The 12,543-nt window shown below is 35.1% G+C and overlaps 1 protein-coding gene across 2 annotated transcripts in view; it reads left to right on the top strand.

The window, feature by feature from the left end:
- Positions 1 to 12,543, top strand: part of NME7 (NME/NM23 family member 7) — a 261,463-nt gene that overhangs the window by 72,602 nt on the left and 176,318 nt on the right. For both annotated transcript variants that reach the window (XM_081226166.1, XM_081226165.1), the window contains one exon: positions 5,876 to 5,984. In XM_081226166.1, the coding sequence (XP_081082292.1) occupies positions 5,876 to 5,984 (109 nt within the window). The remainder of the gene's footprint in view (positions 1 to 5,875; positions 5,985 to 12,543) is intronic.

Genomic DNA, 12,543 nt, shown 5'->3' with positions numbered 1-12,543 from the left:
TTTTGATTTCCTCTTTGATTTCTTCAGTGATCTCTTGGTTATTAAATAGTGTATTGTTTAACTTCCCTGTGTTTGTATTTTTTACAGATGTTTTCCTGTAATTGATATCTAGTCTCATAGCATTGTGGTCGGAAAAGATACTTGATACAATTTCAATTTTCTTAAATTTACCAAGGCTTGATTTGTGACCCAAGATGTGTTGTATCCTGGAGAATGTTCCATGAGCACTTGAGAAGAAAATTTATTATGTTGTTTTTGGATGGAATTTCCTATAAATATCAATTAAGTCCATCTTGTTTAATGTGTCATTTAATGCTTGTGTTTCCGTATTTATTTTCATTTTGGATGATCTGTCCATTGGTGAAAGTGGGGTGTTAAAGTCCCCTTGTATGATTGTGTTACTGTCGATTTCCCCTTTTGTGGCTGTTAGCATTTTCCTTATGTATTGAGGTGCTCCTATGTTGGGCGCATAAATATTTACAATTGTTATATCTTCTTCTTGGATCAATCCCTTGATCATTATGTCTCTTGTAATAGTCTTAGTCTTCATTTTAAAGTGTATTTTGTCTGATATGAGAGTTGCTACTCCAGCTTTCTTTTGATTTCCATTTCCATCGAATATCTTTTTCCATCCCCTCACTTTCAGTCTGTATGTGTCCCTAAGTCTGAAGTGGGTCTCTTGTAGAAAACATATATATATGGGTCTTGTTTTTGTACCCTTTCAGCCAGTCTTTGTCTTTTGGTTGGAGCATTTAGTCCATTTACATTTAAGGTAGTTATTGATATGTATATTCCTATTACCTTTTCTTGTTTTGGGTTTGTTATTGTAGGTCTTTCCTTCTCTTGTGTTTCCTGCCTAGGGAAGTTCCTTTAGCATTTGTTGTAAAGCTGGTTTGTTGGTGCTGAATTCTGTTAGCTTTTGCTTGTCTCTAAAGGTTTTTGTTTCGCCGTCAAATCTGAATGAGATCCTTGCTGGGTAGAGCAATCTTGGTTGTAGGTTTCTCTATTTCATCACTTTAAATATGTCCTGCCACTCCCTTCTGGCTTGCAGAATTTCTGCTGAAAGATCAGCTGTTAACCTTATGGGGATTCCCTTGTATGTTATTTGTTGTTTTTCCCTTGCTGCTTTTAATATTTTTTCTTTGTATTTAATTTTTGTTAGTTTGATTAATATATGTCTTGGCGAGTTTATCCTTGGATTTATCATGTTGGGACTCTCTGTGCTTCCTGAACTTGATTAACCATTTCCTTTCCCATATTAGGGAAGTTTTCAACTATAATCTCTTCAAATATTTTCCCAGTCCATTTCTTTTTCTCTTCTTCATCTGGGACTCCTATAATTTGAGTGTTGGTGCATTTAGTGTTGTCCCTGAGGTCTCTAAGACTGTGCTCAATTTTTTTCATCTTTTTTCTTTATTCTGCTCTGTGGTAGTTATTTCCAATATTTTATCTTCCAGGTCACGTATCCGTTCTTCTGCCTCAGTTATTCTGCTATTGCTTCCTTCTACAGAATTTTTTATTTCATTTATTGTGTTGTTTATCATTGTTTGTTTGCTCTTTAGTTCTTCTAGGTCCTTGTTAAACATTTATTGTATTTTCCCCATTCTATTTCCAAGTTTTGGATCATCTTTTTTATCATTAGTCTGAATTCTTTTTCTAGTAAACTGCCTATTTCCTCTTCATTTGTTTGGTCTGCTGGGTTTTTACCTTGCTCCTTCATCTGCTGTGTGTTTCTGTGTCTTCTCATTTTGCTTATCTTACTGTGTTTGGGGTCTCCTTTTCTCAGGCTGCAGGTTCATAGTTCTTGTTGTTTTTGGTGTCCTCCCCCATTGGCTAGGGTTAGTTTAGTGGGTTGTGTAGGTTTCCTGGTGGAGGGGACTGGTGCCTGTGTTCTGGTGTATGAGGCTGGATTTTGTCTCTCTGGTAGGCAGGACCACATCTGGAGGTGTGTTTTCAGATGTCTGTGACCTTATTATGATTTTAGCCAGCCTCTCTGCTAATGGGTTGTGTTTCTTTCTTGCTAGTTGTTTGGCATAGGGTATCCAGCCCTCTAGCTTGCTGGTCGTTGAGTGGAGCTGGGTCTTAGCATTGAAATGGAGTCCTCTGGGAAAGCTTTTGCCGTTTGATATTATGTGGAGCCGGCAGGTCTCTGGTGGGCCAATGTCCTGAACTCGGCTTTCCCACCTCAGAGGCACAGGCCTGACACCTGGCCGGAGCACCAAGACCCTGTCAGCCACATGGCTCAGAAGAAAAGGCAGAAAAACAGAAAGAAAGAAAGAAAAAAAATAATAAAATAAAATAGTTATTAAAATAAAAAATAATTATGAAAAATAAAAAAATTAAAAATAATTAGTAAGAATTTAAAAAATTAAGAAGTAATTTTAAAAAAAGCAAAAAAAAGAGAAAGAACAGAGCACCCAAAGCAAAAAAGAAATTCACCAATGATAACAAGCGCTAAAAACTATACTAAAAAAAAAGGACAGACAGAACCCTATAATAAATGGTAAAAGCAAAGCTATACAGACAAAAATCACACAAAGAAGCATACACATATACACTCACAAAAAGAGAAAAAGTTAAAATGTATATATATCTATATATGAAAAGAAACGCAGGAAGAGAGCAACCAAATCAATAAACAAATCTACCAATGATAATAAACTGTAAATACTAAACTAAGATAAGCAGAAAACCAGAAACAAATTAGATGCAGAAAGCAAACCCCACATTCCACATGTAGATATATTTCTAATGTATCTGTGGGGAGGACGGTGATCTCCACGTCTTACTCCTCTGCCATCTTGAAGGTCCCCCCCTAGCATAGCTTTTTAGATCTGAAAGAAAGGTGATAGAAAAAGTTCAGGACTTTGGAGTCAGTATGACCTGGATTTGAATCATGACTTTGCCACTTGCTATCTTGCAAGGGCTTGTTTCTTAACTTTTCTGAGTGTCTGTGTCTATATAAATTCTACATATGTTAAATAAAATGTTTCTGAACTTCAATCATTCCAAACTATTGAGAAGCTACTGTGAAAAAAGCAAAGTCCTGACTCATGGAGCTTATAGCTTTTCTGATGGGAGGGATGTCAGATAGTAAATAAATAGACCTATAACTCTGATGTCTATTAGTAATTGCTCTGAAGAAAATAAAGCAGGGGAAGGATATAGGAAAAGACCAGGATTGTGTGTGGAGTAGAGGTGTTGAATGCTATTAAATATACCATATAGAAAGTCCTTATAATATCTGGTTTGAGGAGCGATCAGGAGGAAGTGAGGGAGAAATCCAAGCAAATGTCTGGGGGAAAGAGTGTTCCAGCAAGTAAGGGAACAGTACATGCAAAAACTCTGAGGTGGGAACATATTTGCTATGTTCAAGGAACAGTGAGGAGGTGAGGCCAGTGATGATGGGGCAGTAATGTGTTTCATGGAAATAGCTGGAGATTAGGTCAGATATAGCCAGGGCCCAGGTCACATAAGGCCTTGTAGGATATCTAGGACTTTGAAATTCATTCTGAATAAGATAGGAGGTCCTGGAGGGTTCTGTGCAGAGGAGTGACATGATCTGTTTTTATTAGTTTCATTCTGACTGCTGTGTTAATAATAGATCAGGCAGGGTAGGGGTACTTGTGTTGTGGGGAAAGTTGGAATGGGAGATCAGTTAGGAGGTTAGTGCAGGCATTAAAGGGAGAGATGGTGGTGGCATGTCACATGGACCAAGGTGACAGATGTGGAGGTAGGTGGTTGGATTCTGGTTATATTTTAAAGGATTTTTTGATAGATTGGACAGGTGAAGAGGAATCAAGAATCACTGTGTTCTTTGTTTTTGTTTTTTGTTATTTATTTTTGGCTTGTGCAATTGAAGGGTAAGGAAAAGGGTGGTGTTGAACAGATTTATGGGAGACAGTGGAAATTCAAAGTCTGTTTTGGATGTTTTAAATATGAAATGTCTGTTAGTGGTAGATAGATATGGATGTGGAGTTTAGGGAGGCTGGGCTGGAGGTTAAAATGTAGGAGACATCAGAATACAGGTAGCATTTAAAGCCATGGGACTTGAGGGCCTCAACAAGAGAGTGACAATAGGTAGAATAGTGACAATAAATAGTACTAGACCACTCTCTAGTACTTAGGGGTCTGCCAAAGGGGAGAAAATCATCAAAGGAAACTGAAAAGGAACAGTGGGAAGAAAACCAGGTGATGAAAGCATTCCAGGATGTAGGGATCAATTGTGTCAAATGCTGTTGGGTCAGGTAAGGTGAGGTCTGAGAATTAACCAGGGTACTTGGCAACGTGGAGGTGATTAGGGATTTTCATGAATAGCCTTTGTGGAATGAAAGCCTAATTAGTTGTAAGTTTAAGAGGAAATGGAAGAGAAGAAGTAAAGACAGAGAATAAAGACATCTCTTTTGAGGAGTTTTGTTGCAAAGGAAGCAGAGAAAGGGGAACTGTAGACGGGACAAGCCCTTTCCAGTTTGCAGCCCTCTCCCATGCCTTCTTGTCACACCAGGTTTACTTCATTCACTCATTGATTACCTACCAGGACCCTATAGGTATCTGAGTTTTCACCTGTACCTTACACGTTCTCTGAGAACATGTAATCAAAGCATCTGGTACAGGACTAAAAGTGGTAGTTGCTGTTACTGATCAAGAAGAGTAATAAGCAAAGGCAGCAATATGACAGAAAGACAGTTGTCTAAGGAATGGAACATTTTAATTCTAAAGTGTCATTAACCCCAGAATCACTCAAGTATATACACTACTATTTGAACATTTCCTCATCTTCCCGAGATCGTTTTTTTTTAAATGAACACCAGTGTGGTACACTAACACATCCTATGATCTTTCAATTTTTAAATTCAGTGAAAAGTGAGTATTTACTTTGAGCTATTTGTTTTAGATTCTAAAGGACCTACACAGCTATGCAAGTTAGTTCTTTTCTTCAAATTTATAATTCATGGGGGGCAATTACCAAAATAACCACAACTTCGGAGGAGTACAGTGTACTGATTGGGGTTCATCAAAAGGGGCTCCTGGGGGAGATAATATTTAAAGTGACCCTTTACATGTTGGTATGGTTCTTGGGGACAGAGGGCTTTGTAGGGAATAGAAATAATACTAGTAAAAGCTTAGAAGCAGGAAAGCATATGTCTAAATAGTTTACTGATTAGTGTGGCCATCTTTGTGGCTAGTTCAAATTGCTGGGTGGTTATTTTAATGAACTATGTGCAAAGCAAATAGCACAGCCTGAATCTGGTTATAAAATAAGGTTCATGTGATTTGACTTTAGCACTATATGTAGTTAATTAGTTTTAACTGTAGCTCTGATTCTTGAATACTAATCTGTTTCTATAAAGATTTCCTTATTTTTAATTGAATTTTACATATTTTAATGACAAGTTTAAAATTGGACCTGTGTCTCATAGACTGATGCTTTGGGTGAAATAAGAACTTTATATTGATTACTTCCAATATTCAAAATATGTTAAGACATTCTCAGCTTTAATCCTGAGACAGAATGATACATATTGTCATTGCTTTAATACTTCTTTATATGTTCTTTTAAGCCTTAAAACAAGGTTCAGTTAGTCTTTGTAAAAAGCATTTTTAGAAAATTTGAAGAAAAGAATTTATGTTGTGAAACTTTAAAAGTAATTGCCTAGTTCTTCTCCTCTCACGTAAATATCCTAGGAGTTTGAGCAGAGATTGTAACGGAGCAAGACCCTCTGGGGCCTTCCTGAGGCAGACACTTCCCCCATATCCTCTGCTTTAGCTCCTCTCTGAAGTACCTGGATGATAGTATGCTGTGCACATTTCCTGAGTTGTTTTACAGATCTGTAACAAGATTACATGTGCCAAAGTCATTTCTCTCTGTCTTTAGGAAATGGAGTTATTTTTTCCTTCGAGTGGAATTTGTGGGCCAGCAAACACTGCTAAATTTACCAGCTGTACTACTTGTTGCATTGTTAAGCCCCATGCCATCAGCGAAGGTAAGTGCTGTGTTGAATACAATATAGCCAATACATTTTGCTAATAGGAGCTTATTTTGTTAATGTTTGTTTTTTCTTGATGTATTTTATATATAGAAATTAAAGTATAATTATAATATTTCCATTCATTTTTTTTGAATGCACATGAATAAAGGTGACATAATATGAGGGCAAAATCTACTGAATCTATATCTTTCTCTTTGTATCTGAGCATTTCTAAAAGGTGTTCCTTGGGTTGCTGATTATGGTCATGCTCGTCCTGTTACTGGTCTTTATTCCTTGACTTTTACTCTGCCTCCTCTCCTCCCAACCACATAACTGTGATTCACTTAATTCACTTAAACAGCACTCCTAATCTAAAACAATATCTACCATATCTGCAGTACCCTTTCTGAGAAAGCTATAGAAACTTCTTTTGGTTCTCTGTATCTGAAACAAAGTTCTTTGACTGATATGTGTGTGTGTGTGTGTGTGTGTGTGTGTGTGTGTGAGAGAGAGAGAGAGAGAGAGAGAGAGTTTGTACGGTTTTTCTTCATTTTCCTTCATCTGTTTGTTTTAGTCTGCTCAATGTATTTTTGTCAGCCATCCCAAATCCTTTTGGAAATGAGATGGGGTATAATTTAAAGGATCATCCTTAAAAAACTAGAATATACTAAATAATAGATGAATGAATGGATTTTTTAAAAATTTGTTTTCTAAATATTATATGGGTTTAAATAATTTTTAGTCTTTAAAGATTAAAACTATATTTCATATAGCCATATTTGATATATAACAGTAGAGGCATATGAGTTAAAGTATAAGAAATTTTTGTTAAATCTAATCAGATGGCAGAGTACTTTATTTAAACTTTAACATTTCAAGGCATTTGTTCCTTGTTTCTTTTTAAACCTCAATTTTAGGGATGCTTTAAAACCATTCTGAAATGTATAATTAACCCAATTCAGCTTAAACTGTGGTTACAATTAAATATAGTTTGAAGTTTCATGTTGAATTTATTATTAGCTTTACTTGGCCCCCTTTCAATTGCTGGTTTATGTTTCTTTTTCTATAATGATCTGATTTCCTGGTATATTTAATTTCACCTGTGGTCTAGAAGAAGAGATTTTTTAAAAAGGAGTTATGAAGAGAGCAGCTGAAATGGAACAGGGAATGTTATCTTCTGTTGATTGTCCACTCCCTCAAAGAAGGCCTGAATGGCTTGTTGATTAAGCAAGACTGAGTTTACTGCCTACTACAGTAAGGAGATCACACCTGGATGGAGTCTTACTGGACTTCACAATGGAGAGGTCATGGGCAGATATTGTAGAATTTCAGGTGTGACCTTGAGATATGTAAGGTGGGTCTGTCAATGCGGTGATATGATTGAAATGGGGCAAAATTTATGATATAATAGTTTAGAATTAGTAGAAACAGTGAGGCAAGGATTTTAACCAAGTCTTAAAAGTATTTTGTTTGATGAGTGAGTTATTTGCCCAGTGGAGGGAATATTGTGAACTGTTTGAATAGACTACTGTTGAGATAAATGGACTTTTAGGAGGTTCCTGAAGTGAACAATGAAGTTATTTAATGATTTACAGCTTTATCTTTGTGGGTAATAATTTCTTGGCACAAATGATAATGTCATGTGGATGTAGGCGGCCTTAATTCTTAGTCCTTTAGTTAATTTACATGGATGTGGTGATTCACTTCTAACTTCTAAGAGAGATAGAAAAAAAGAGCTTAGTTTGTGGAATAGATGGTGGAAGAAAATAATAGGATATACTAGGGTATTTGCAGTCTTTTTACATATGTAGATTGAAATATATTTTGTCATTTGGGGACTCAGGTTTTAAAAGGGAAGAAAAACAAGGTGAATTTTTACGTTTTTTTCTAATTTAAAAATTATTCAATGTGTTTGTTTTCGATGTCCTTAGTATTATTTATATGTAGTTAGTTTAATTCCATTGATAAAATGAGTTATTTTTACTCTGAAATCAGGCTGTGTAGGTTTGTATTCTGGCTCTGCTACTTACTAGCCATGAGGATACTGGATAAATTACTTAACCTCTTTGTACCTTGTTTCCTCATCTATAAGATGAGAATAATAGTATACCTTCTTCACAAGGTAATTGTAAGGTTTAAATGCACTTAATGTAATGGTTAGATGGCTAAACGATTAAATGTAGAGATTAATGTCCTAAGCAGTGCCCAGCACTTAAGTGCTACATAAGTGTTAGACATTATTACTATTATGATTACTGCTCTATTACTACTACCACTGCTACTAATATCATTATCTTCTAATTTTTAACTAAAGGTGAATGACTCCTTAGAAACAAAGCAATAGTTTAAAATACTAACAAAATCCATCATCCACAGAAAGAAAGAAAATCCCTATTAGTGTGTAAGGAACAAAATACTTTATTTTTCTTAAAGTCTGGGTCTAACTTAAGCCCATGAAGTAGGATCATTGCTTCCATCTAGTCGATTCAGCAGCTATCAGCAATTACATATTCTGATCGTCCATTACGGTTGGCACTGGGCAGGAGGTGATAGCTAAATCTGGGAGAGCTGCTTTTGCACTTGTAATGGCCTTTTGAAGTATTAGAACCCTGAAGTTTTGTTGGAAATTTTCCTTTCTTATAACAGATTTCTGCATTAAACGATTTTACTGCATTGTATGATTTTAGTTTCCTCCTCAGTAAAATGAGTCACGATGGTTTAAAAAGTTTCCTCTCAGCCTTTAAACCCAGATATTCTATTATTCTGTGAAACTGTATTGAAAATTCTTATAAAAGAAAGTTATATTCTGTGTCTCAATGTTGTGTTTTGGCTGTAACATTTCTATTTTCACGGAGGCTATTTCAGAGCAATTTTAGATGTTTAAAAGATATATAGAGACAGTTTGGGGGTTGTCTGTTTACATTTAACTAAATAGGAAGCAAATTATTTATTAGAATATTAGCCAGTTTGTAAATTTAATGCCAGAATGGTCTCTGATACACTAACTGAAACAGGACTAGATCTTCAGCAAGATCATATTTATCAAGTTCCTCACTTTTAAAAATTGAGCTATTCTTACTCAGAACCTCTTTCAGAATTTTAATTTCCACCCTGAATGGTAGTTTTGATGCTAGGTAGGCCAAGAGCCCTAGAAGAGACAGTCCACCCTGTGGAACCCCCCTGAATTTGGGCCGATTGAATTGGTTACGTTCCCAGCTTTTTTGTATTGGATTTCCTTTAAGTAATTCAGCTTCTGGAATACTGTGGAAGAGCCGTGACATTTTTTGGTGTAGAGAGATTGGATTTACATATGATTTGACTTACATGTAGAATCTAAAAAACAAATAAACAAAAGAGAAACAGACTCATAGATTCAGAGAACAAACTGGTGGTTGCCAGAGGGGAGGGGCATGGGGTATGGGCAAAATAGGTGAAGGGGATTAAAAGATACAAATTTATAGCTATAAAATAAATAAGTCAGGAGGTTGTAACGTACATGTAGGGAGTATAGTCAGTAATACTGTAACAGCTTTCTATGGTGACGGATGATAACTGGTTTTATTGTGGTGATTATTTCATAATGTCGAACTGCTGTACACCTGAAACTAATATAGATTATATGTTAATTATAAATAAAGAGATTGGATTTAACATTGTAAATCTAACTCAATTTCAGTAAAAATTCTTGGAGTGGCCCAGTTTTGCTTAGAATGTCACAGTTTTGGAGTTTTGTGATTGTTTTATTCTATCTGAAGGAGTTGAAGCTAATTTATAACAGATGTACCAAGTACATTGAACTATATATAAGACCCTGATATTTTATGGAACTTAGCATGCATTTTGAAACCCAAAATTATAGGCAGTAAAAATATCTAATGAATTTGCAAGTTGTGGGAACTTAAATGAAATCACTAATTTATTGACTTAAAAGGAATCTCAAGAGTTCTGTTAGTTCTACAAAAGAATCCCAATCTTCAGGAAGGATTACCTTTAATGGTCCTAATGAAGTAGTTGCACATTACGCTACTGAAAAAATTTTTTAGAAATAATGAAAGTTTACCTGTTAATATGTTCCAACGTCTAATAACCCTTAGAGGGAAATGAGAGTCCCTAGGATTGTCAGTTTTAATGACTTGACTGAGGGCAGAGTGGAAGAAGGTCTTCTCAAATCTTGTTAATGAGACTGTTAGAAAGGACTTTTCTTAAGTATAGAACAACAATAAAAATTTTTTATTACTAATTGCAGTTCTTATTTATGGAGTGATAAGTACTTTACATGAATTATTTAATTCTTAAAACTGTAAGGGTAGGTACTATTTGAAACATATGCCACAGAGGAGGAAACCTAGGCAGTGAGATGTTAAGTAACTTGCTGAAAGTTACACAGCTCTTAAGTGGTGGGGTTGGGATTTGCACCAAGTTTGTCTTTGTTTTATCACATTATACCATTCTTCATTCATACATTATCACTTAGACCCTATAAATCCCCATCATCAAATTTGATTATTAACCCCATTTTACAGATGTGGAGTCTAAGAATTAGAAGGGATAGGTAACATCTTGAAATCCAGGGCTGTTTGATTCTACAGCTGGAATTATTTGTGCCATTCCATGAATATTGAGGTCAATTGATTGTGGAAAGATGTTCTTGATAGGTATGAAGGGTGATTTTAATATCTTAAAAATACCTTAAAAAATCTTAACATACTTATAGTTTAAGATGGGACCTGGAGAAATGACTGCTGTTCTGGCCAAGGTAATGGCAGTTAAGAGATGAATAACAAATTCTTGAGAATTGTAAATTTAGAATACTTCCTTAGAACTTTTCCAGTTAAATGGGAATAATGCTTTTTATATTTTTAAAGATGTTTAATTTGACTAAAACAGTTCTTGTTTCTTTTATCCTATTTTTATATTTCAAGAATCTCCTTTTCCTAGGTGTAATTTATTTCCATTTGTTTCAGGTTACTCTGTCCCTTGCTCCTGCACTCCAGCACTGCTGCCTGCCTTTCAGTTCTCTAATACCCCTTGTTCCTTCTCTCTTGAGGGCCTTTTTACATGCTCTTCCCTTTGCCTGGCATGTGCATCCCCTCCTCCTTCCCCCACCCCCCAAAATGTCATTCTTCTCAGAGAAACCCTAAGTGACATGTTCTCTTAGCATGCTCTGCTTTTCTTTTATAGCCCTTAGTACGCTTTGCTATTATATGTTGTATGACTAGTATGTATGTGTGTATATATATATATGTACATATATATATATAGCTACAATGCATACTATATGTTAATTTTTGTGTGATCATTGTCTTTTTCCTCTACTAGATTACAAACTGATTACAGGAACAGTATTTGTTTCATTGTCATACTTTAAAAAATGTTTTGTACTCCTCATAATTTTTCTTTTAGCCCATGTGTTATTTAGGAGTCTTTAGTATCTGAACATTGTCAGAGAATATGGTCTCTATGATGGATATTTCTTTGAAATTTGTTGATGTCCTTTGTGACTTAACTCATGACTCATTAAAAAAAATTCCAATGTGTGTTTGAAAAGAAGGATATTGTTGCATCGCTCTCCCTTTATATGTAAATAGCTATTGATTCAAACCTGTTGTCCAAACTGAAATTTTTTTTTGTCTGTTTGGATAATCAGCTTCTGAAAAAAACTTTGTTAACTTCTTCCACATTAAAATTATCTATTATTATGAATTTGTCATTTTTCCCTTTAATTTGGATTGCTTTTGCTTTGTATATCCTGAGGCTTTGTTGTGTGTGATTATCATTTTGCTCCTTACACTAGCCTTACTTTAGTTCCAGTGATTGTTTTTTGTTGTTTACCTTAAAGGGAGGCATGTCTTTTTCCAATTTTTTTTAGCCTTTTGCTTATAATATATATCTTATAATCACTATGACTGAATTTTGTTTCATTCCTATTTAAGAAATGTTTGCTTTTTCAATCCAATCTAGTAGTCTTAGAATAGTTGAATTTAACCCATCCCCATTTATTGTGATAACTGATTTGGATTTCTTTATCTTTCTTAAAGTTTTTTTTTCATTCTTTTCCCCTGCTCTTAACCCCCCACCCCTTTCCACCTTCTGTTGGATGGCCAAATTTTTCTTTATTGCCCTCTTTCTCTTTTGTTTATCTGCTACTTTGAAAGTCCTAGATCAGGGGATCAGTAAACTATAGCCATTGGGCTAATCTGCCATCTGCCTGGTTTTATAAATAAAGTTTTACTGGAACACAGCCATACTCATTTATGTATTATCTATGGCTGCTTTTACTGTTACAATAGTAGGGTTGAGTAGTTGTGACAGATTCAGTAAAACTTGAAAAGCCTAAAACATTAACTGTCTGACCCTTTATAGAAAAAGTTTCCTGATCTCTGTATAGAGTGTATATTTTTAAATTGGTTCTGCCTAAATTTTAGCATATGTACTTAACTCTAAATTTTATTAATAAAATTTAAACTTGTTCACTCTGTCCAAATTTTTCCAAAGACGAAGACTTTAGAATGCTTTAAGCAGCCACTGAAATCTTCTTTTCCCATCTTCCAAGTTATTGGTGTGAGAATGTTCT

The sequence above is a fragment of the Mesoplodon bidens genome (genome assembly GCF_964165515.1).
Source record: "Mesoplodon bidens genome assembly, chromosome: 2".
NCBI classification, from domain to species: Eukaryota; Metazoa; Chordata; class Mammalia; order Artiodactyla; family Ziphiidae; genus Mesoplodon; species Mesoplodon bidens.
The sequence above is the reverse complement of the archived record's forward strand: the minus strand, read 5'-3'. Positions and strand labels throughout refer to the sequence as shown.